This window comes from Jaculus jaculus, chromosome 8 (genome assembly GCF_020740685.1).
Source record: "Jaculus jaculus isolate mJacJac1 chromosome 8, mJacJac1.mat.Y.cur, whole genome shotgun sequence".
Classification (NCBI taxonomy): Eukaryota; Metazoa; Chordata; class Mammalia; order Rodentia; family Dipodidae; genus Jaculus; species Jaculus jaculus.
This window is the reverse complement of record NC_059109.1, coordinates 140,368,776-140,394,701: the sequence shown is the minus strand read 5'-3', so window position 1 is coordinate 140,394,701 and position 25,926 is coordinate 140,368,776. Positions and strand designations below refer to the sequence as shown.

General features: G+C 50.7%; 1 protein-coding gene across 1 annotated transcript in view; it reads right to left on the bottom strand.

The window, feature by feature from the left end:
• The window catches only part of Ntsr1 (neurotensin receptor 1), a 49,176-nt gene that overhangs the window by 8,150 nt on the left and 15,100 nt on the right, over positions 1–25,926 (bottom strand). Inside the window, exon 2 of the mRNA XM_004669492.2 lies at positions 962–1,163. Coding sequence (XP_004669549.2) covers positions 962–1,163 — 202 coding nt within the window. The remainder of the gene's footprint in view (positions 1–961; positions 1,164–25,926) is intronic.

Below are 25,926 nucleotides of genomic sequence, written 5' to 3'. Positions count from 1 at the left end.
GTGGTCAGGTGTCCCCAGCAACGAGAAACTACCACTGGTCTCTGGGACTCCTCAGCTGTCCTGTGGTGCCTCACACTGGGAGTGTCACAGTTGGCAGACAGTCACCCAGAACAGGCCAGAAAGAAAAACCAGGAAGGAGCCCATGGTCTTGTCTGTCCCGCCCATCACATCTACTCAACACTTATCACTTCTGGAGGCTGTACCAATAGATGGAAGCAGCCTTTCCTTCTGCCCAGCTTCCTTCCTTCCTTCCTTCCTTCCTTCCTTCCTTCCTTCCTTCCTTCCTTCCTTCCTTCCTTCCTTTCATCCTTCCTTTCTTTTATTTCCTTTATTAAATCATTATATTTATTGAAGGAAGTACAGAGTTAAGGAGAGGCACCCACGTGGCTAGAGATCCCATGTGGAAGGCCTGGGAAAAAAAGCGTGGGAAGAAAAAAGAAAGTTCAAGGAGCTCCTGCCATGTTGAGAGCTGGAGAAGATAAAGGAGCCCATGCAGAGAGTAAGGGCTAGGGGGCCCTCCAGCTGGGACTGAACCCAGGCCACTGCCCAGCTTTCTTGCCAAGCATCTTCTGACCACAGAGCCTTTGCACAGCATGCCCTCTGCCTGGAGCTCTGTTGTCAAGACCAGCTTCTAACTCTAAAGAGCTGGATGTCAGCTCCCAGTGGACCTTAGCTGCAGGCAATAGGCATGGCTTCACTTCTTGTGAACATCCCTAGTGTGTGTACTGGCTCCTCAGTGGAGCCCTGCTCCCCAACACAGGGCTGAGCGCACATCTGAGAGCGAGTTGTCCTGCCCAGAGTTGGTACACAGCCCTCCTGATGAGGGAGTAAAGTTGGCAAATCAGCCCCCAGTGCAGCAGGCACTGGTGGGCTCAGCTCCATGTTCTATCCCATGTCTTCATATACTGCACCAGGTTGGGCCCCACAGCACTGCCCACCTCCCAAGGTTCAAGTTACATACGTAAGACGCGGACACCGTGGCGCAGGGCCTGGATCCGGCCGGGATCAATGGACATGCTGAACGTGCTGTGCTGGGCGCCCACCGTGCCTACCCGGCCCTGCTCAGCAGCCTGGCGCACCATGACGGTCAGCTTGTTGGCAATGACAGTGTTCAGGACTGAGATGACCACCATGGGAAACACGAAGGACATGAAGGTGTTGACCTGAAGAGAGCAAGAGGCAGCTGTCAGACCTGGGCAATGGCGTCTCAGTGGGGCCAATGTCTTGCCCAGGCCACTGGCTCAGAAGTGGTTGGACCTGGATTTGTCCCTTGGCCTTTGTGAATCCAGCCTGGCTCCATCAGCACTATCCAGCTGACATGCCATGCTTAAGCAGGCCCATCCACAGAAGGCATTGGCAGAGCTGCCCCCCCTGATTGTCAGGAGAGGAACTGAACGTGAGCGTGGACATGGCCCATTTGGGAACATGTACAGAGTGTGGCCAGTGCAAGTCTATGACCCGTGGGGAGGACAGCATAGCTGTATGCTGGGCATGAGGGCCATGGGTGCCCAGCTTGCAGGAGGCTGGCAGAACTTAGTAGGTTCATTCCTGAGCTGCCTTGGGGCCAAGATGAGACCTTGCTGAGAGCCTGTCTCCCACATGCAGCTCTGGATCCCGACCCAGAGGCCCCAGGGAGGAAGTAACCCTCTTCAAGTTCCAGTCGCACAGAGCTCTTTCCGCAGGGAGGGGACAAGCTTCTCAGGGGACTTGGACTCTGCCCGTGCCTCCCAGCTCCGACTCACCCCTAGACCCTTTGTGCCCTACCTCACCCCACAGCTGTAACCCTTCTGATGCTAGGGTGAAGTGTCCTTCCACACTCTCCAAGGAGCTCCAGAGCCCAGGGTTGTTCCCACTTTATTCTTTCAGATGCTCATAAGGTCATGGCCAGGGGGCAGGTGGGAAGCCCTCTGCTGCTCTGGGGCCAGCTGAGCACCATCCCAGGAGACGTGCTGATCTAGTTTCTGGTGAGTCACTACAGCCTAGTAGAATTAAATAGCGAGTGTATCCAACACAGATTTAAAATGTCAAAACATTTAAAATACCACACCTCGTTCAACACAAACGGCAGGCAGCTGTCTCAGGCCAGCAGGAGCCAGAGCTGAGCAGTGAGGTCGGAGTCTGGCCCCAGGCCCCAAGCAGTCCCCCATGCGCCTGACCCTGAAGTTCCCAGGGTGAGCCTTTCTCTTACCTCTGCTAGGTATAGTCCCCTCCCCCCAGGCTGAGTGTCTGTCTCTAACCCATCTGGATATCCCAGCACTGGCCACATGGAGTGGCCCTGAATAACACTATCTCATAGACTCTTCTAGCTTGAGGGCCACACTGAGCTGGCCAGCAGCATACTCAGGTGCCACCCCACCCAGCCTGAAGCACCCCAGCACCTTGCAGTGTGCCTGGAAAGGGAGCATCATCCAACCTGGCCCTGGGTGCCCTGGGTACATAGGAGAGCTGACTCTAAACCGTCCTGATTCGTGACTTTCAAGCAGCAGGGAGGGGCATGGCCAACAGCAGAACTGCAGGTGGGGACAGTGCTGCCCAGGACCAGCTGTGGGAAGAACTATGTTTTCACAGCCAGGGTCTCTACTTGCCGCGTGAGGACGCCGGACACAGCTGGCAGGCCTCGGGAGCAGCAGCACCTCTCGTTGTCTCTGTCTCTCCTTCCATGTTCCCGTTTCCACCTGTCTGTCTCTCCCTGCATCTCTATCTATCTGCCTCTCTGTGTGTCTCTTTCTCTCCTTGTGTCTCTATCTCCTCATGCCCATCTCTCCTGTCTGTCTCCCCATGTCTGCACTTTTTGTGTCTGTCTCTCTGTATCTTTGTCTCTCCCTATATCTGTTTCCCCATGTCTCTTTCCCTCAGTCTCTCCTTAACCCTCTCTCCATGCTATGTCTCTCTTTTTCTGTCTCCATCTGTATCTCTCTGTATGTCTCTGTCTCTCCCTGTCTCTCTGTGTGTATCTCTGTCACTCCCTCTTTCTCTTTCTGTGTCTGGCAGGCACACCAATGCCCATGGCTGTTAGGCACTGGCTATGGTATCCTGGGGCCAGATGGGTGCTCAGCCACCATGTCTGTGGGCCTCTTTGGCCAGGTGTGAAGTTGGGCTGGGTTTGACCAAGAAGAGGCCAGGGGAGAGAGCAGCACCAGGACAGGACAACTGAGGGCACACCATCTCCTGGTGTCCCACCTTCTCCTCCTCCTTGGCCACTACCTTGCCTCTTGGCTCTGGGTTGGGGCACCAGGTGAAGAAGCTGGGAAGCAACAGAGCCTCTGGGAGCTGGGGTGCTGGAGATTGGAGTGTGAACCTGAACCCCAGACAGACAGGAGTGGCTCCAATGGCCCCCAGCCCACCTGCTCTGGGCTTTATGCCATCACTGGACTTGTTGAGGGCTTAGAAAACGTTTGCTGCTACTTAGCACACATCCCATTCTGTCCTTGAGCACCTGTGACCTTGGGCAGTTTGTGAAAATTCTTCAGGAATATATACAAATATACAAAGGGAGCAAGCTGGGGCTTCTGCTCAGGAAGCTGGTATGGGCTACTCCGAGGGACTAGAGCAACCTCCGCAATATCCATGCTTTTGTGGGGGAGAAGGGAAGCAGAGTGAAGGGCTAAGAGTAAAAAAGAGAACCAAAGATTGCTTAGTGGTTAAGGTGCTTGCCTACAAAGCCAAAGGACCCAGGTTCAATTCTCCAGGACCCATGTAAACCAGATGTACAAGGTGGTGCATGTATCTGGAGTTTGTTTGCAGTGGCTAGAGGCCCTGGTACACCCATTCTATCTATTTGTCTTTCTCTCTATTTGCCTTTCTCTCTCTCAAATAAAGAAAGGGAGGGAGAGAGGAGCAGGGAGAGAGACAGAGAGAGAGAAAGAGAGAGAGAGAGAGGGAGGGAGGGAAAATGGGTGTTCCAGCCACTGCAAACAAACTCCAGACACATGCACCACCTTGTGCATTTGGCTTATGTGGGTCCTAGGAAGTTGAACAGAGGTCCTTTGGCTTTGCAGACAAACACCTTAACTGCTAAGCCATCTCTCCAGCCCTATTTTTTTTTTAAAGTTTTTATATATTGGGGCTGGAGAGATGGCTTAGCAGTTGGGGGTGCTTGCCTGCAAAACCTAAGGACCCATGTTTGATGCTCCAGATCCCATGTAAGCCAGATGCACAAAGGTGAGGCAAGCACACAGTCACACATGACCAGTAGGTGGCACAAGTGTCTGGAGTTCAATTTCAGTGGCTGAGGCCCTGGTGCACTAATTCTCTCTCTCTCTCTCTCTTAGAGAGATTTCTTAGTGGTTAAAGGTACTTGCTTGCAAAGCCTGATGGCCCAGATTTGATTCTCCAGTACCCTTATAAAGCTAGATGCACAAAGTGATGCATGTATCTGGGGTTCACTTGCAGTGGCAAGAGACCCTTGTGTGCTCATTCTTGTTGTCTCTCTCTCTCCTTGAAAATGAATGAAAAGAATAGAAAAAAGTTTGGTTAGAGATGGGTGCAGCCTCTGGACACAGATGGTGCAGGTGGGGTTACACACAGCTGACCTGCCAACAGCTGAGGGTATACTTGGCTGGTGGAGTCCTGACATAGGCTGCCAACAGTTGGCCTTGACCACTGGGGGGAGGGGTCTCATCACATCTGCTTTTGACCTCAGAACAATTCCTTGTTTTGCACTGGGGACTTTTTCTCTCTAGTTGATCCCATCGTGTTTAGATAAAGAGATAATACTGCTCACTGGTGCCTTAGCAGCAAGCAGCCCAGGGGGAGTGGGAAGGTGCTCAGGGAGTTACAAAGCCCAGGGGCTTAGATAGACAGAGGAGCACAGTGAGAGAAGAGACCTCCTGTGCAGACCCTCCTAGTGTGGTGACTGCTGGGACCAGCCTGTGCTGGCCTGGTCGGGGACTGCCCCTGAGCACGGGTAGATGACGAGCACCAGCCAGGTCAGGCCAGGCTCCGCAACGGCTCTCCGCTGCTGGACGGACTGCAGAGAGAAGACAGCAGCCCTTCTGACACGGGCAGTTCCTGTGCCCCCCCTGCCTCCTGGGCTCCCTTCTTCAAATCTGTTAAGGTCAGGGATAATGGAATTAGGAATTGTAGAAGTTATGAATGTTAAGGTTGTTGACACAGCCTTATTAAAAATAGCAAACACTGAGAACAACTCAAAAGTCCAGCAATGAGCTGGCCAGTCCATCCCGCTGTACCTGTCCATGGGACACTGGCCGACCTCAGGGGATGGGTGGCCAGGGATAACAGTTTAAGGAGAAAGCATGCAAGGAGAGCAATGGGAAGTAGCTTTGCCTCCAAGGGCTCCTCTAAGGCTCAAGCTTGGCTCTGAAAAGAACCCTAAGGCCCACATGGGCAGGGGCCAGCAATGCAAGCCTCTAGGAACGTCCTCTGGTGTAGAGCCAAAGGAACTCCCTCACAACACCAAGTGGAAGTACCCAATGTCCAGTGCCACCTGTGATAGGTTCCCTGCGATGACCAACAGCCCATATCACCCCAAAGCCACCCGACATCTTTTGGCCTAGGCCTGGGAAATATAAGAAACAAAACATCTGGTGAGTCTATTTTCACAGCAGCAATGGGATGCCAGGCCCAGAAAGCAGAAAGGGGCACGCAAGGTTACACGGCCCAGGATTTGCCACGATGACTCTACCAAGGTGTGTCCTTAGAGCTGGACTGGAGAAGAATACAAAGACGGAGCCTCCCAGGAGACCCTCAAGATGCTGAGTCTGGAAGGAGAAGACTTAAGGAGCAAGGAAGTTGCTGGAGCGACTTGCCCTAGAAGGTTCTGAGGAGTGGTAGGACAAGGAGGTCATGTCACTCCAGTCACCACTCAAGCCTCCGTCCTTCCGCACCTGGTACGCAGGGCCGGTGGCTTTCACCCAGAACAGCTGCAGTTGAAGCTGGATCTGGAAGCCAAAGCTAAGGAAATTGCACTTGGAAACACCGTGACAGAAACTTGACCATGGCCAAATGAGGTAGGTCCAGGGTCCTCATCTCTGAAAATGAGCATGCTGGCCACTGCTACTCACTCCTGGGGGATAGCTGCCAGGTTTTGGGGAACATGTGGCCAAAGGCTGGGAGTCATTGGGCACCTTTTGGGATGGACCTGGCCAATAGCTTCTGCCCACTTCCTTCCTCTCCCATGGGTTGCTGTCCTCTTCTGACTTGGAGTTGCTGGGTCTCTGGCCCTAGACAAGAGGTCAGAACCATGGACAGTATCCAGCAAGCCATGGCAGCTGACCATCAGCCTTGAGAATGTGGGCAGGGCCCTGCCTCCCCTCTGGTGAGCTGTGGAGCAGCCAGCAGCCCCCTCAAACCCCTCACCCCACTTCTCTGGGCGCAGGGAGCCTTGGATGGGGGAGTAGGTGTCTTTTCTCTCCTGGTGGGTAGAGACTCAGAGGCTGCTGTCTGAGCGTGAACTTAGCAGGACAGAAAACCCTCACCAACCACATCCTGTCTGTGCCTGGCTGCATTACAGGCCTGGCACCAGTGTGGCTGTGAGGAGACCACTAACGTGGCCTGAAGGCCTCAATCGGATTAGGGAAATGGACTTCCCAACAGCTCTGCCCTTGTCCACCTGACCCCAAGTCCCTGGGGAAGACTTAGTACAGCAGGATGGGTGCAGAGCCTGGGCTTGGTCCAGAGCCCTCAACACAGGTTGGCATGGGGAAGCGTGTTTGCTGGGCCGAGATTATCAGCAGGAGTGGCAAGCTGCCTTAGGGTTTCTACGCCTCTCAAAGATGGCATGTAGCCATCTACACTGGGGAACTAGCTGTTGGAGATAGGGGGTAGATGCTAAAGATTTGCTCCACCTTCAACTATCTGTTGGCCAAAAAGCCCATTAGAATGCTCAAGTCTGTGGGACATGTGCTAAGTAGTAGCAAACATTTTCAAAATCCTCAACAAGTCCCGTGGTGGCACAAAGCCTGGAGCAGGTGGCCTGGGGGTCACGGGAGCCATGGTGCCAGGTCCCGCCTTTGCACTCAACCACGGTTGACCAGGAGGCAGGCTGGCTGGTGCTAATGTGCCCTTTGTTTCTATGTCAGGAAAGTGTGGCCTGTGCCATGCCCACTGAACTGAGTCCACAGCTATGTCCACTTCAGGCTGCGACCATAGACCTCCCCTCTCCTGAGGACACGTGTCTTTCATAGTGGCCTCCACTTTCTAAGAAGCTGTACCGCATGCCTGCCTCTGAGACTGGAGCCAACTCAGTCCATTTTGCTGATACACTTTTTGCTTGCTGTGCCTAAGATGCAGGGTGCTAATGTGACTTTGAGGGGCTAAACACAGGGCCGGTGCATTCAGCACAGTGCATCTGGAGCCACTGTGCTTGCAGAGTGCTTGTGTCCTTGACAGAGGCGGAACCATCCAAAACAGTTCTCCGCTGTGAGCCAGGAAAGCCTGGGGACCTGTGGACATTGGCTTGGATTTCCAGCATTTGTGCAAAGCTCTCAGATGGGCCCAAGGAGGCGAAGCCCTACAAGGCTAGGACAATGCTGTTGGCTGGGATCTAGCAGTCATGAGCCGGATGTCACATTGCATCTCAGAGTACAGGTTCAGTGCTGGGTGTACAGCACGTGGCCCTTTCCCCTGCCCCCCATGCACCACCCACCATGCTGTTCCGTTCCTATCATGGCTAGCAGCTGAATCTCCAGCCCAACAATTTGCCGTGTATTTTCTTGCCATGTAATTGTGTGGGCAGTTCAGCAAATATTCTGCCCATTCCTCCCAACATCTAATTACCATCCACCACCAAAGCTGGCCACTATGCTTCCCCGTGGACATCTGGCTCTTCAGCATTGGAGTCTCAATGGGATTAGTGCTCTGTCCTTGCTTAGTAAATCTGATTATGATGGATACAGAGCAGAGTGTCCTCAGCCACTGGAAGAGGATTTGGGGGTGGCCAGTGTGAGGGAGGAGGCCGGAAAAACATGCTCGCAATCCTCACCCTCAGAGCCTCAGGCATGATAGAGGACTCAGACCAAATCAGACTCTGGCCTCTTCCTGCTTGGCAAAGTTCTAGGACTCTCCTCTGGCTAGGTTACACTTTGTGCCTCACCCTAACCACCTCCTTAGCATGACTCTGCCCCTGAGGGTAGATAGGAGCAAGAGCAACTTAGAAACGGTAGCAGGAGTGGTGCTGGACCTGCTCAGAGCCAGCTTGCTCGCCTGTGTGGAGTCTGATGTTGATAGATGTGGAACTCAAATGGCAAATTACAAGGGTACTGTGGCCCATGTGCCATGGGACAGGGTGGACAAAATGTGCCACCCAGGAGGACCCCAAAGCACTTCTCTCACTTAAAACCACTTTGGGGGTTGGACAGTTAGCTCAGCTGGTAAAGTACTTGTTCTGCAAGTACAAAGGACTGAGCTGGATCTCCAGAACCCACATTAAAGAAAAAGCCAGACTGCAGAGATGGCTCAGCAGTTAAAAGCACTTGCTTGGAAAGCCTGATGGCTCAGATTCGATTCCCCAGTACCCATGTGGAGGTAGGTGTAGAGTGACACATGCATCTGGAGCTCCTTGGTAGTGGCAAGAGGCCCTGGCACACCCATTCTTTTTTTCCTCTCTTTCTGCCTGCAAATAAATAATTTATTATTTATTCATTTGAAACAATATTTATTTCTCATTTAAAGTCAAAATCAGCTGGGGTAGTACACACTTATAGTCGCAGTGTTAGGCAGGTGGAGACAGGACAATCCTTGGGGGTCACTGGACAGTCTATCCTACTTGGTGAGTTCCAGGCCAGTGAGACACCCTATCTCCATAAGAGGTAGACCAGCACCTGAGGTATGTGTGCACACATGTACACATCTACATCATGAACACACACGTTCACACAAGGCTGCTTTTCCCTGGTCCTCCCAAGTCCAGGTCTATACTAGGTGTCACATTGGTTTGTCCTTCATGGCCACATGGGGCTTTTCTTCCCGCTAGCAGGGGCTTCTCCATTTTATGAATAGCAGGCGTGGTAACTCAGGCTCTCCACATGAGCGACTGCAAGTCGGATGGTGGCGGGTGGAAACCCTTGGCTTTTCTCTCTCGATGGGGAAGAGGAAGTTTGGCTAGATCTGATCTTGCCAAATGACTCTGAGCTCCTTCCTGACTTGAACTGGGCCCTTCCCTCTCTGAGCAGGAGAGGATGGCTGGTCCACCCTGCAGCTCCTTGGCCCTGATCATTACCTGCATGACCCTCAGTGAGCTCTAAAGCCAATGGCCAACCCACCCTCTGAGAACCCACTGGGGCAGTAGGGAGGCTGATGCCCGGGGATTGCTCACTTGTTGCATGACGGGAGCTGATGTTCTGAGTCTTGGGGCCAGGGACCTAGGGACCTCTTGAGAGCCCAGACACATGACTCTTGGGTCCTGTCCGTTGGCTTCCTGGAGTCTCAGGATGGTGGGTCAACAGCTGAACTTTATCCCACAGGAGTTCAGAGGGAGGCAAAGTGACTCCAGGAGCCATAGCTGAGCTGTATGGGCCTCCCCTGTGGTCAGCTGATTGCCAATTACTGTTCCCAGCTGGGCACAAGCCCCAATGCAGGCTGCAGACCTAAGCAGGCTCGTCTGGCTCTGCCTGGATTATTCCAGAACTTATGGCTGCATTTGCCTCCTGCCTATTCATCTTCCTGTGGACCCACTCACTCCCCTCCCCCATTCTCCACCCTCTGGCACCCTCTAAAGCATCATGTACCTCAGGCATTATTAAATACCTGCGTGCAGAAGTAGAGAGCAGAGCAGGTGAATAAGGTCCTAGTTTGCCATCTCCTATCTGAAGACATGCTCATATGGGACATGCACAGTATGCTGATTGTGAGGAAATGGGGACTTGAATCTCCATGGAGCCAGTGTGACTGCAGAGAGGGCCCAGTGTGTGGCAAGAATTTAGAGGGTCAGAAGAGGAATCAGACAGTTGAGTGTGAGAAGATGCCACCTAGAGACGTCAGGACACTGTCCTCCACCTGCCTTTGTCTTCCCCTTCACAGGCCTCGATCACAGCTTCTGATTCGAGGGTGACCAGTGGGCACTGGCTGGCGGCACAGGTGGCTGAGGATCTGACTCACTCTCAGGGAGCCTGGAGAGAGAAAACCCCTCTCAGGCTAAAAGGGAAACATTCTGTCTTTCCCTTCTTACCTGGGTGGTATAAAACATCTCTAATTTCTCTCTTGGTTTAATGGTTTAATCCAGCCCCTCCTTACCCTACTGCCTGACACGCGCTGAGGGTGGCACCCCCACTGCTGTGCACCCAGTGCTGTGGGAGCTGAGCCTGCTCCAGGCCAGGCAAGGCTCCTTGCATATGTCTCCACTGCCTACCGTGTCCCAGGCCAGCAGCAGATTTGACATTTTTCATCTGATAATTGGAGCCTTGCCCCTATAGACATTTCCCAGCAGAACCTGCTCCTGTGTCACTCAACAAGTTTCTCTTCCTGCAGGCACTCAGCATCCTAATTTCCACTGACTGTCACAGGCTGTCAGTCACCTCCACTAGGAAGCCTTGTCAAGCACATCCAAGATGTACGTGGAACAAGATTTGTTCCATTCCAATGGAACAAGTAAGCCGCGGAGCAGCGGCTCTCCCAGCCTCCCTCCCAGGCTGACTCAGATGAGCTCGGCTTGCAGGAACACAGGACAGGAGGAGAAGGAAGAGGAAGGAGAGGATGAGGGGATGAGAAGGGAGGAAGGAGGAGGACAAGGAGGAAGAGGGGAAGGAGGAGAGAGAAGGAGGAGAGGAAGGAAAGGAGGAGGGGGGAGGGAGGAGGAGGGCTCCATGTTTCCATTTGTCTCTGGACAGGCTAAGCCACATAGAGCCGAACCGTCTGCTCTCCATGCTGCCGGCGTTCATCAGCCATTGATGTGGATGCTAATTGCAGCCCCAGGAAGCCTTGTTCCAGGCACAGGCATGCACCACATCCAGCCCAGCTCCCTTAGGGTGGCTGCCCTGCCCTGCCAGTCCTGATCCTGTGCGGTGAGATGAGTTTCCGCTGGTGGCTTTGAAATAGCCACTCGAAGGCACTCAGGCCTTAGCCTGCAAATTTCTCCTGACCACAGTGGCTCAGGGAAAATCCACACCAAGGCTGAACTAAGTGGTGATGATGCATTTTCACGCTTGGAAGACAAAGCCGAGGTCTGGAGGGGCAGCAGGGAGGTGGTTCATGCAGCCATTTGCTCAAGACTCACACAAGCCAGGCCCTGTGTGCTGCTCTGTCCCCAGCCGGAGCTCTATGCCCCACTAGTGACATGCTTGCTCGTACACCTCAGCACAACAGCCCCATGTCCTTGAAGCTGTACACAGGGATGCAGAGAAGCATATGCACACTGAGGCATGAATCTGCATGAGCACCCACACTCAGGTAACCCCCAAACCTCACAGGGTTCCTAGAGCCTTGCAGCCATCACGGAGGTGACTGAAGTGGAACAGGGGCTTTGCTGGAGTCCGACTGCGTTGCAGGACCAGCCTTCCAGCTCCATGAGCACACAGTGCTCCAAGTCGGTATGTTGCAGATTGCTTTGTTACATAGCAGAGGCTGACAGAGCCACTGCCCGAGGCAGCCCTGCCCAGCCTGCCATGTTCTCTCTGTTCAACCAGAATATAATCCCACCTGTAAGGGCTGCCAAGATGTTCTAAAGGGCTGAGGGGCACCGTGGGATGGTAGGCAAGGGTCTCCTTCCTCTCTCAGTTGCCTGAGGATTGAAACTAGCTATCTTCTCAACAAAAAATACTTTTAATAACAACTGGTGTTGCTTTTTTAAAAATGTTATTTATTTATTAGAGAGACAATAGGCATACCAGGACCTCTAGCCACTGCAAATGAACTCCACCATGCACCACCATGTGCATCTGGCTTGAGTGGATTCTGGGGAATGGAACCTGGGTCCTTAGGCTTTGCAGACAAGCATCTTAACTGCTAAGTGTTATCTCCAGCTCCAAGATATTTTATTTTTAACAGAAAGAGAAAATGAATATGGGTGCACCAGAACTTTCAGCTGCTGTAAAAAAACTCCAGATTCATGTGTCACCTTTTGTGTCTGGCTTTATGTGGGTGCTGGGGAATTGAACCTGAGTCCTTTGGCTTTATAGACAAATGCCTCAACCACTAAGGCATCTCAAATTATTTATTTATTTATGAGAAAGAGAGAGAGAGAGGGAGAGAGAATGGGTACACCAAGGCCTCCAGCCTCTATAAATAAACTCCAGATGCATGTGCCTCCTTGTGCATCTGGCTTTACATGGGGACTTGAACCTGGGTCCTTTGGCTTTATGGGCAACCACTTGAACCACTAAGCCGTCTCTCCAGCACCCAGCTTTTTTGAGGCATGGTGTCCCGGTAGGTTGGCCTGGGACTCATGGTGACCTTGCTACCTCAGCCTCCTCAGTGCTGCGATTATAGGCTTGAACCACCATGTAGAGCTTGGAGCACAGGGTACAGTTTTCTTTTACATTGGCTTCTTGTGAGAAAACTTTGTCACTGGATTCAAACTGCAGGTCCCACTGAGGACCCAGCAAAAGATCCTTAAACCTTGGAAGAGAAGAGCTGGCTTATAAGCTGAGCCTGGATGCTGGGCCAAGTCAGGACACTGTTCCCACTCCTCAGGGGACTGATGGCTGACCAGGTCCACAGGGCTGTCCAGAAGGCACTAGCAATCAGCATCTGACAGTTCAGCTTTACTTGGCATAAGTATGTATGTCTCTACATATACATGTGTGTCTGTGTGTGCGTTTGTGTTTCAGAAGTGCCTATGTCCATGTGTCCGTGTATCCATGTTGTATGCTTGGGTGTTTCTGTACATGCATGTGTCTGTGTGTGCACGTGCATATCCATCTGTGGGGCTTCCATTTGCTGCAGGGTCATGTAGAGCCCTGACTACCACTTTGAGAGGCAACATTTTGTGGCTGCAAGACTCCAAAAGGTCCTGGGACCTGGACGCCACTGCGTGGCCATGGAGAGGGATCTGTGGAATCATTACTCATGGATGGTGGTCCCATTTCCCCACCCCTCTCAGGAGGATCTTGTGTCATTCCCTGGTAGCTGCATACCAGGCCCACAACCCCACTGAAGGAAGGGGCTCTCTGGGCGAGTCTGTGCCCTGTCTGCTCCCCTGCTGCTGCTTTCCCAGCCTCAGCCGTGGCTGCCCACCAGCACACCAGGCGTCCACACTACCGGAGGGCTTCTTTGGGCAGAAGAGGAAGAGAGATTTGGGTTCTTGTCTTTTTGAAGAAAAAGCGACTCATGCTTTTCAACTGCTTGTGCTTAGGTATTGAGGAGTGGGGCTGCCTTCCAGCCCCTGTGGCCTTCCCACTGCCAAGCACTGCCACCCAGACCCGGGCTTGGAGCAAGTCTGATTGCCCATCTGGCTTAAGGACTTCGCAGAGTACTGCAGCCAGCCCTTGGGGGGCGGTTAGGGGCCAAGCTTCCACCTCCCTTTCACCTTAACAAGCCTCCGTGCCTCACCCATGGGCAGGCTGCACAACAAGCTTCCCAGCAAGCCGGCAGGGGCCTCCACCATCACCCCATGCCGATTCCCACTGAGGGCACAAGCTAGTGGATTAGATGGCAAGCACAGGCTGTGAACACAGCCGTGGGGAGGGGATGGCTGGTATGGGACCCAGAGCGGGGATTAGAACAAACCCCTTGGAAGGACACTTTGAGCTGGGAACTCTTCCACTCCTCTGCCTTCAACCCTCAGGTGTGAGGGTGCCCTTTACCCCACACCAGCCAGGGCCACATCTGTCCAGTGACGCACGCTGCTCTCTCTTCTACCTCCATGTCACCCTCCTATCACAGTGACATGGTGGGCTGGGGGCTGCCTGGCACCCACCTGATTGCTGGCCTAATGAGCTCGAAGTGGGGAGGCAGGTGCAGGAACTGTAAAGGGAGGTGTTCCTCTGAGCTCGCACTGCTTCCCTCTGCATCCTGCCGCACCCACAAAAGAAATCTCATCTCCCTTCTAATAATGAGTTTGTCACAAAGACATAATTGGTTCATTTGTTAGACTGAGTGTCTCCAGGCTTTACGTTGGTTTTGTGTTGTATTTTGTAGAGTCGTAATCTTGCTCAAATGCCACCAGGCTTTGAGGCAAGCAAATGAAGCATTCATCCTCCCCTGCCAAGGCCTCCATCCTGGCTCCCACTTCCACCACAATCACGGAATTTACAAGATCGTTGTGGTTGTGAATGGGGCTTCCCAGGGGATTTTTGTGGTTGTGAATTGAGCTGCCCAGGGTGCTCCGCCTGTGTGTCAGTCTGTATTGGGACAGACTGACCTTCCAGTTTCAGTCTAGCACAGTCTCTTCTGGGCGTCTGATGCTCCCCTCCTTAAGGCCCAGCAGGCCAGGGGTAAACTGAGGACCTGGATGCAGGGTTACAGGGTGGGACTTGGCCCTGAGCAGAAAGTGGGAAAGGGAGCTGTGTCTTCCACATGCACCACTCATGACAGAGTGCTGGCTTGTTCTGAGTCGCTGCCATCCTCCATCCTCCCCTAGGACTGGCTGGGGACAGAGCCTGCTCATTTCATCCAGAGCTAGTGAGCACCTCCTGCCTGAGGTGGCCAGGCAGGCTTTGGATTCCCTAGATAAGCAGTCACGTGGCACAGGCAGCTGGTCCTTGTCCTGAGGCAGGGGATTGACAGGATATAGGCTGTAAGGAAGAGAAGCTATACTATAAGGATAGCTTTAATATTTATTTATTTGCAAGAAGAGAGAGAATGAGTGTGTACACCAGGGCCTCTAGCCACTGCAAACAAACTCCAGGGGCATGTGCCATTTTGTACATCTGGCTTTATGTGGGTACTGGGGTAGTGAACCCAGATTATTAGGCTTTAGGTAAAGTGTCTTAACCACTGAGCAATCTCTGTAGCCCTAAAGGTAGTTTTTGAAATGAATAGGATTTTATTTTTGATAGGCTCTTGCTAGCCTGGGCTGGACTTGAACCCTTGATCTTCCTATCTCAGCCTCCCAAATACTGGGATTTCAGACATCTACCACCACACCTGGCTGAAAATAATTTCAGTAACTTATTTAACTCAGTATATCAGAAACATTGTCATTTCAGCATGTGACACTCTTAGTGACCCATGCATTCTCTCTTGTGTGCTGACACCTTGAAATCTGTGCCAGTTCATCTGAACAAGGCAGTCCACTGGGTCTCACTGGTGATTTTTAGGGTGTCCATCCAATGGCCCCACAGGGTGGCACCCAGGCCAGGCACATTGTCCTCTTGCCACTCTTCTGATGTACCCTCAGCCCACCTCTGGGTCAGGCATGACCTCAGACCTCTATGTGACCCCTACACAGAACATGTGCACCTATACATGGGTCATTCATCTTGAACCACTTATAGAATAAATGTATAAAAATGGGTGGGGACATGCCTTCCAGAAGTGGATTTGGCCTCCCTTCTGACTGTTCTAGGGCCCCATGTAGCAGGGCTGGAGTGAGCCAAGCAAGCTGCACAAGACCTCACTGGGTAAGGGTAGGGCGCGTGCTCACACCAGGAGTTTCACTGGCGGTCCTTTCTCCCTTTAATGTTACTGCCACCAAGACTGTACAGTGGACCTCAGTTGGTTGATCCAAGCCAGGGGCCAGGGACTGGGGATCAGGCAGATCAGAAAACAGGTTCCTAGCATCCCCAGCTGTGCACCTCTGAGTTCCATAATGGGGGGATGGTCAAGCGCCCCAGCCTCTGGGCTGTATCTGCTCAGCACCATCTTCCATGTGAGGAATTGGCTCCAGGCTGCCAGAATGCTTTATTGAGGTGTATGCTAATTATGTACTCATGGCAGCAATGACTCCTCACAGTAACTGCTTGTCACCAGAAATCTGCTCTGAGACTGTAACTAGAGGAGGGACTAAAGTCAGGCAGTGACATACATGCCTGTAATCCCAGCACTTGGCAGGTAGAGGCAGGAGGATTAGGAGTTCAAGGTCATCCTCAGCTACATAGTGAGTTGAGGCTACTCTAGGCTGCATGAGATCCTGACTTAAAAAGCAGAAGGAAGGGCTGGAGAGAAGGCTTAGTGATTGTCTGTGAACCTAAGGACCCATGTTCAACTTTCCAGGTCCCATGTAAGCCAGACACACAAGGTGACAGCAGGCATGCAAGGTCACACATGTACACAAGGTGGCACACGTGTCTGGGGTCTGATTACAATGGCTGGAGGCTCTATTGCACCAATTCTCTCTCTTTCATAAAAAAGGCCAATCTGTTGGGCTTGCCTCAAAAAAAAAAAAAAAAAAAAAAAAAAAAACCTTTAGGAAGGGGCTTAGCAGTTAAGGTGCTTGGTTTCAAATTCAAAGGACCTAGCTTCAATTCCCTAGTACCCACACAAAGCCAAATGCACAAGGTGGTATATGCATCAGGAGATTGTTTGCAGTGGCTAGAGGCCCTGGTGCACCCATTCTCTCTCTCTATCTGCCTCTTTTTTCTCTCTCTCTCAACTAAATAAATAAGTAAAATATTAGAAAAAAAACTGAAGGGAAAAAAAGAATGGGATCCAGAAGGTAGACTGTTTCATGATCCCCCCCTCACCTCTTGCAAGCCTTCCCTCTGAGCTGTCATGAGACAACTTTAAGCGTGTCCATCACACTTGATTTTTTTTTTTTTTCTCTGGGATCTGGAATGAGAAGGTAGTGGTGGAATTTGGGATTCCACCTGCCTGGGAGAAACCAAGCTGAGATGCTGTGTGGCCATGGACAGGAGCTCTCAGGGCCTCAGCCAGTTTCCTTGGAGGGAATCACAATGTCAGGCACCTGTTTAGCACTAATTTTCACCTTCCCGTAGAAGCTGCATGGTACAGAGGGCCAGACGCTCCTCCCTCTTGTGATGGTTAAAATCAGAATGCATTTTCTCTGACAGATCCTCTGTAAAAGATGGCCACAGGCGCTCATGACATTTAAATTGCTTGGCATTTGCAAGTACAATGTTTACATGAATATTCAGAACCCTGCTCTGCTCTGAGAGACAGACACTCAGCCTCCCCAGAGTGCTTTGCCACTGGGCAGTGAGATGGCAAGTCCTATTGACTCCTGTAGAACATCCTAGAACCTGAAAGCTGCCCAAACTGCTGCAAATGTTGAATACTGGGTCACCCCACTCAAGTCTGGGGAGAGACAGTGAGGAGAGGCAAGGGGGCAACAAACCTGGGGATGAGGGGCGGGGTCTTTTGCCTCTCAAGCCACAGCTGGCTAATTGGGTCTGGTATCACCCAAGGGCTCCAGTCCCTTGGTGGCATGGCAGGGTCGCTGGGCCTGGCCAGGAGACCCCACATAGTAAACAGGGCCTGTTTCTCAGCTATACCCAGGGAGCATGGGCTTCTCTCCCAACAGTCATGGACCATGAAGGGTCAAGCTGTCGTGTCCATAAAGCATAGTTGCCACATCTCAGAAGCAGTAAGAACTCAGGGTCAAAGGACTTGGCACAAACATCTGACTTTTGGCCCCAGTTCTCCACCAGCTGGCTCAGTGGCATTTCTGCTGCATGGCTCCACGTCCCTTCTTGCTTATAGGTGACACCATGCATACATTTCCAGCTCAGGACCTCAGCCACTGGGAGCTGGAGGTGCTCCAACTGAACCAAAGTAAGAGCATTAGTGGTCCCAGGCCAAGTTGCTGTTTAAATTGTCTTGCAGTTGAGAGCTCAGGGACTCTTTTTAGAAACACCAACGTGGCTCCCACATGTGTTTCTCAGCTCTCTGCCAATTTGAGCTCATGCAACTCTCTCAGCAGTCTGGATGGGGAGACTGAGGCAAGGAAAGCTCAGCCACCAGTTAGTGAGCGTGTCCCAGCTGAGCTGCTATGCTGTCTTGCCCCTGTGGTGGGGGGTCCTACACAGAGTTCTGGGCAGTCCCAGTACTACTAGAACATTCTGGAAACTTCACCACATTGATGTGGTTTCTTTTATAGCACCTTATTTTGAATTTCAGCTCTTCACAAGGGTGTGCCCTATAGGCTTATGGAGTGAGGCTCCCCCAGTGTAGCAAGTGAGCATACATCCTGGCCCACTGAGTCTGCAGAGGCCTCTACAGAGCATGCAGGAGCTCATTGCATATGAATGTGCCACCCTCAAATGGTCAGAGCTAGCCAGACTGAGTTAAAGAAGTCACATTCGGGCTGGGAGGTCGCTTGGTGATTAAGGTGCTTGCCTGTGAAGCCTAAGAACTCATGTTGAATCCCCAGGTCCCACATAAGCCAGATGCACAGTGATGCAAGCACACAATGTCACACACGTGCACAAGGGAGTACACACGTCTGGAGTTCATTTGCAATGGCTGAAGGCCCTGACATGTCCATTCTCTCTCAACCACCATGTTCAAAAAAAAAAAAAAAAAAAAAGAGCTGAGTGTGGTGGCACACGCCTTTAATCTCAGCCCTCAGGAGGCAGAGGGAGGAGGACTGCCAAGAGTTTGAGGCCACTCTGAAACTACATAGTGAATTTCAGGTTGGCCTGGGCTAGAGTGAGACCCTACCTCAAAAAACAAAACAAACAAACAAAAAAAGAAGTCACATCCTAGAGAGTTCTACTCCAGGCTGCTTGAAAGTAGCTCTCACCTTCCCCATTAGCTCCCAGGCAAAGCTACAGGAAAGGAAATGGCTGGTGCCACCACATGTAACTGTCAGGGGTCACAGTCCCAGGCACCATGCAAATGCCACAGCTGGCATGCCAGTAAGCTTTCTGTTCCTGAGCCCACCTGAGAGATAACCACTGTAGGACTGGTTACACTTGAAACTGAAGATGGAAAATCAACAAACCCAATACCCGGCCCTTTTACACGATCAGTACAACAAACAAAGCTCTAGCCAGGCTAATACAGGGAAAGAGAGAGAGGACCAAAGTGAAATCTGGATCATAAATGGAGGAGGGGTGGTCTCTGTTGACACAATGGACATCAGAGGGTGATGAAGGATCCTATGGGCAGCTCTGTGCAAACAAATTTGATAGCTTAGATGAAACGGACCAATTCCTAGAAATGCACAATTCACCAAAACTCCCGGAGAAGTGGACAACTGAGGCAGGCCTTTATTAAAGAAATGGAATTGTTAGTTAATAACCTTCCAGAACAGGAAGCACAGCCCTGGTGGCTCACTGGGGAATCCCACCAAACATTTAGGAGCAACTGACACCATCCCTTTATAGTTGAAGGAGAAGGAACACTATACAGTTCTCTCTAGGAGGCCAGCATTGCCCTAGTACCAGAGCCAGCTGTGAGGAAGGAAGAATGATATCTGTGTCTCTCAGGAGTATAGATGCAAAAACCCTTAACAAAATGTTAGCAAATTTGACTTGATGATACAAATGCTATGGTTTGGATGTGCTCCCCAAAGTCTGTCTATTGGAAACTTTTAAAATTTATATTTTTATTTATTTACGTGTGTGTGTGTGTGAGTGTGTGTGTCAGGGTCGCTTTCTGCAGCAAAGAAACACCAGATTCATGTACCACATTTTGCTTCTGGCTTTATATGGGTGGTGGGGAATTGAATCTGGGCCAGCAGGCTTTGTAAGCAAGTGCCTTTAACTGCTGAGCCATTACTCCAGCATGTACAAACTTAATCCTCAGAGCACGAGCATCAAGAGGTGGGGCTGAGTGGAAGTATGTAGCTCTTGAGAAAGAGCCCTCAGGAGTAGACTACTGTCATTAGGTCAGAGTGAGTAAAAGCAAGTCTGGTCTCTTACACCATGCCAACTTGACCTCATAGTAGACATCCTGGCTGTGGTAGCTTGAATAGATGGCCCCCAATATATTCAGTGTTTTTATTAGTCTGTAGTTTACATCTGCAGCCACCTGGCTGGAGGTGGTGTCACTGGGTGGATCTTAAGGTCTAGCCCTAAGGTGTGGTGGTGGGTTTGAAATTCAAATCTAAAGATATACAAAATGTGCATAGCTGGAGTTCTTGAAGTGTGCTGTGCAGTGTGGCTTTTGGCTTGTGGCTTCTCTCTCTCTGTCTGGACCCATGAAAGCAGGCCAGCTTCTTCTGCCATTATTATGGAACTTCCCCTGGATCTGTAAACTTCAAGAAATATTCCTTCCTCCGTCACTCTGCCTGGTCTGGACATTCATCTCAGCAAACCTGAAGCTGTCTGCTATACTGGCCAATAAGATAAGACAAGAAAAGGAAATAAAAGTTATATATATGTTGGGAAGAAAAAAATCTTTGTATGTAAATGTCATAATTTTCTGTGTATAAAATATCAACAAATAGGACTGGAGGGATGGTTTAGTAGTTAAGGCAGTAGCCTGCAAAGCTAAAGGACTCAGGTTTGATTACCCAGGACTCACATAAGCCAGATGCACAAGGTGATGCATGCTTCTGGAGTTCATTTGCAGTGGCTGAAAGCCCTGGCATGCCCATTCTTTCTCTCTCTCTCTCTCTCTCTCTCTCTCTCTCTCTCTCTCTCCCTTTCTGTCTGTCTGCCTCTTTCTCTCTCAAATAAAAACAAAAAGAAAAATACCAACAAATAAACTAATTCTTGGTAGCAACATGTGCTACAAGCAACAAGTTGTAGGATATAGAAGTTGTAGGATATAGAATTAATGCACAAAATTCAACTTCTTTCCCATGTGCCAACAATGAACAATTAGAACTTGAATAAAAATGCATTACCATTTATATTAGCATGAAAAAGATGAAATATGGACTTGGGTGTGACTCAGAGATGGAACACTTGCCAAACCTGTGCAAGGCTCTGGATATTCCATCCACAAACCACTATAAAACAAAACAAAAACCATGAAATGCAAAAATATGACATAAAAACAAAATTTGAAACAGTTTAAGTAAAATATAACAAAATATGCATGAAGTCTATCTAGAAGGAAAGCCATAAAATTATGATTATAAAAATCAAAGATCTAAGTGAGTGGATGGATATTCCATATTCATGAATAGGGTTCAACTCAATCCCACTCAAAAATACCAGAAGGAGGGCTGGAGAGATGGCTTAGTGGTTAAGCGCTTGCCTGTGAAGCCTAAGGACCCCGGTTCAAGGCTCGGTTCCCCAGGTCCCACGTTAGCCAGATGCACAAGGGGGCGCACGCGTCTGGAGTTCGTTTGCAGAGGCTGGAAGCCCTGGCGCGCCCATTCTCTCTCTCTCCCTCTATCTGTCTTTCTCTCTATGTCTGTCACTCTCAAATAAATAAAAAATGAACCAAAAAAAAAAAAAATACCAGAAGGAAAGCCGGTCATGGTGGCACACACTAATCCCAGCACTGGGGAGGCAGAGGTAGGAGGATCGCAGCGAGTTCCAGGCCACCCTGAGACTACATAGTGAATTCCAGGTCAGTCTGGGCTAGAGTGAGACCCTACCTTGAAATATTGAAAAACAAACAAACAAACAAACATACCAGGAGGTTACTTTGTGGCTGTAAATAAAGTGACTGTGAAGTTTGTGTGGAAAGGAGGATGCAGACCAGTCAGCAGAAACTGGAGGAGGGAGGAACTGAGGACAGAGGCCACTGATTCCAAGGCTTACTACAAGGCTATGTGATCACAACGATGTGGCCAATGGAGCGGATGGAGAGCCCAGACATGCACCCACACAGGATGGTCAGCTGCTCTCTGATGAAGATAGTCTATGCAGAAAGTGTAACCCTTCCAACAAATAGTGCTGGACCCACTGGATGAGCTTGTGTGAAAAGAATGGTCCTGTATGTTTCAAAAAGCTAAGTTAAGATGGTTCATGGACCAACTGTGAAGTGTAGGGCAATACAACTAGATGACAAAACAGAGCAAAGGCTGAGGTGACTTTGGGGTTGATAATTAATTAGTTAATTAGATTGGTTGGTTAGTTTTTGTTGTTGTTGTTGTTTATTTTTTGAGGTAGTGTTTCACTCTAGCCTAGGCTGACCTGGAATTCACTCTGTAGTCTTAAGGGTGGCCTTGAACTCACAGTGATCCTCCTACCTCTGCCTCCGAAGTGCTGGGATTAAAGGCGTGAGCCACCATGCCTGGCCAGTTTTTTTTTCTTTTCTTTTTTATTTTTTTTGAGACAAGGACTCACATGGCCCAGGCTAACCTTGAACTTGCTATGTAGTTGATAATGACCTTGAAGTCTTGTTCCACCTGCCTCCATTTCCGAATGCAGAGATTATAGGCATGTGCCACCATCCCTGGCTGACTTTTAGATACATTGGAGGCATGATCCATGAAACTAAAAACTAATGAATTAGACTTTATGAAAATTAAGATACTGTTAAGAGAATCAGAAGACAAAGTTGAATATGGTGATTCATATCTAAAAATCCCAATATCCAGAAGTCTGAGGCAGGAGGATGGTAAGTTTGAGACCAGGCCTGGCTACAAAGTGAGAACTTACATCATAAAAAGAGAAACAAAACTTGAATAAGAGCTGGGTGTGGTGGTGCACCCCTTTAGAACCAGCACTCGGGAGGCAGAGGTAGGATTGCCCTGTGAGGATGCGAAAGTGTGCAGCTGCTGTGGGAGAGGTTGGCAGAGCCCTACAAAGCTAACCCTATTCTCATCAGGCACTTCAATGCTGGCACTCCTTGGTATTTACCTGCGGGAGTTGAAGACACATCCACACACAAAAGCCCTGCCCAGTAGCATTTGCAGAAAACCGTCCTAAGGCGGAAGTGGTATGCACGCCGCCACGCCAGCACTTGGGAGGCTGGGAACGAGGGTCACTCACTGTTTCAAGATCAGCATGGGCACATGGCCAGATCCTGTCACAAACAAATGCAAACCTGTTCTAAAGACTGTCTATTAATAATTATAACTCCCAAACCCGAAGTCCCCAGGTCCTTGGCCTACAGAAGCCTTGGGGCCTGCCTGCATTCTTCAAGGTACCTGGGAGAAACTCACCAGGGGTCGGGCTCTTGGCCCAACCAGAGGTCACTCACACCGAGGGCTGCACATCTGAGACAGCTCCCCACAGGTAGGAGCTATAGCTTTCTGTGCTTGTAGGGTTCTGTTTCTTCCTGAGGGATGGAAGCCTCAGGGCTTCTTTCCCTGCCCAGCCCTCCACCAGTGTCCTGTGTTGGAACGCTCTGTGTCAGACACTCACATGGCCCCTCCTGGGACCCAGCATAGCAGACAGGCACACGTTTGGGTAACTCTGCACGGTGGTCCCAGAGGAAGGGTGTTTAAACATTTTTTTAAATTTAATTTTATCTATTTGACAAGAGAAAGACAGGGAGAGAGAGAGGGAGAGAGAGAGAGAGAGAGAGAGAGAGAGAATGGGCGCATCAGGGCCTTCAGCCGCTGTCAATGAACTCCAGGTGCATGCACCACTTTGTGCATCTGGCTTACATGGGTTCTGGGGAATTGAACCTGGGTCTTTGGCTTTACAGGTAAGTGCCTTAACTGCTAAGCCACCCCTCCAGTCCAAGAAACGGTGTTTAAAATACACTGTGAGTGTTTGGGGCCAACTCAGCATCCCAAGGTGGACTTCCTCTTGCCCACAATCCCTAGCTAGGGCTGGACCAAGGCCTAAACTCTTGATTTCTGTTTTGAGGCAGGGCCTCACTGTACCCAGCTTCACCCAGAGCTCACTCTGTAGCCCAGGCTGGCCTTGAACTCATTGAGATCCTTTGCCTCAGCCTACCTAGTGTTGGGATTATAGGCATGACCATGACTGGCTTCATCTCTTAATTTTGCATGCAGCTTTTTCTGACTCTAATCAAAAGTGGGGAGATCAAGCCAACTGGGCAGTTCTGGGTTGCTTCAAAATAAGCTAACTCAAATGTTTCCACACCTGCCAACATCCCTACATCCTGAGTGAGGACTTTACTGAGGACTGGTACTACATACAAGTGGCAGAGCCTGGATCGCAGCTGGATGGGCACCTGGCTGGGCTGACCAGATAACTAGTGGGTTTGACTCCAGCATCAAGGAGCTGGCATTAGCTGGACTGAAGCAACCATGCTGAACTCTGCTTGGCAGAGACCCTGGCTGCCTGAGACTGACTCCTCTCTTTTCCTTTCAATTTTTAAAAACTTTTATTTATTTATTTAAGAGGGAGAGAGAGAGAGAGAGAGAGAATGGGCATACTAGGGCCTCCAGCCACTGCAAACAAACTCCAGATGCATGTTCCAGCCTATGCATCTGGCTTACATGGGTACTGGGGAATCTAACCTAGGTCCTTAGGCTTTGGAGGCAAGTGCCTTAAGCCCTCGGGCATCTCTTACAATTTTTAAGCAAGATTCACCACAGAGGCAAGCTTCAGCCAGCACGTACTGTATTCCACAGAGCACTTGTCCAACCCATGTGATAACAGCCCAGGATAGAAAGGCAATGAGACCATAAACTACTTCATTTTGCATCAAAACCCAAACTCTGGTGAGAGAATGAGAGTTTTTTTTTTTTTTTGCCATTTTTAAAAGCAGAATTATGGGGCTGGAGAGGTGGCTTAGTGGTTAAAGCACTTGCCTGTGAAACCTTGGCCTCTCCAGTGCTGGGGTTATAGACATACACTACCACCCCTGGCTCTGTGCTTGGGTTTAAAGCTAGTTGACTGATAGCTTTAGAGCACATCAGAGTGGCCCATCCAGAAGCCCATTTTTTTCTGTTAATTAGTTACAAAGGTCAGGGGAGAATGTCATTCAAACCTCAAGGGAGGCCTGTAGGAAGGGTTGAGATGGGTTCTGGTGTCAATCGCAGCTGCTCGCCTTCTGCCTGGTGATGCTGCAATGGTTCCGGCCTGTCTGGAAGATGGCAGGTTCCCAGCCAGAAGGCAGATCCAAAAGGTCCATTCTATTACACCCAGCATGCTCTACTGTATCTTGGCCCAGGGCAGGGACCTGGCATCAGCATACTACTAAAGGAGGTGGATGGGACAGGGATCTGAGGGTACAAGGCACAGCCTCCAGTCTACCAACCAGTGCATGCTGTGTCCTCCCGGACTCTGGTCCTCTGGCCTATGACTGAGGGTCCTCTACATCACATCACAGCCACTCGACCACCGTCTAGTTCCATTCCTCCTTGCTCCCTCTGGGCTCCCCTGGGCCTCAAGGAGAAACAATGGTAGGAGCTGATCCTAGTAACCCCCAGGGCTACTGGCCTTCAGTATCCCCATGGTGACACTTGCCCTGGCCTGGCCCTGGCCGTACTGGTCTGAGACACACTCCTAGTTCTAGAATGGAAGTAAGGACTCAGGCCATGACATCACCACCCTCCTCTTACTGTGGCAGTGATAACCTCTGTGTTGCCACTAAATCAACCTGCACTAGATTTTGTCACCTTTGGAACAGGATTCTGCTGGAACTAGCCAGCACATTCTCATTGGCAACTGGAAAGACCACGTGGGCAGGTAAGGCAGCTGTTCAGGGCTGGTGTGAGAGCCCAGGGCTTAAACTGAGGGAGACCTTTCCACCCTAGGCCCAAGCGGGTGAGAGGCATGGGCAGTGATGGAGCACAGAGGAGTGACCATGGGGAGATGGCAGTACCAGTGTGGCGGAGGAGATGCAGCCAACAGAAAGCCCTCTGCCTGCCTTCCTCCAGTGCTTTAAGCCCTAACCCATCTCTCCAGCCTAGCTCTTACATTCTTTCTTCCACCTATTTGGCAATGATCCTGAGAACCATCTTAAGACCAAGGTGAGGCAGAGGCTGGAGGGGTACAGCTATGAGCCAAGGATGCCCGAGACCACCACAGACTAGGAGAGTAGTAAGAAGCCTTCTACACCCCCAAGGGAGGGCTTGCACTTCTGGCCTCCCGGGCTGTGAGAGCGTACTTCCCACTGTGGAGAGCCACTGCCACCAGACGGTTGGCTACTGCAGCCTGGTGCTCCGAGCGCTCTCTCAGGACCCTTGTGACAGGACACAGGTGTCCGAGGCTCGAGCTTTTCCAAGCGTGGACACCGCCCCTGGTGGCTTCCTGGAAGATCTCAGCATCGCTTGGCTGATCTGACACAAACGCAGGTATTTTTAATACCTTCGACACTTCCTTTTAAACAAGCTGTCAGGGAAATTAATTGCAGGAAGTTTAA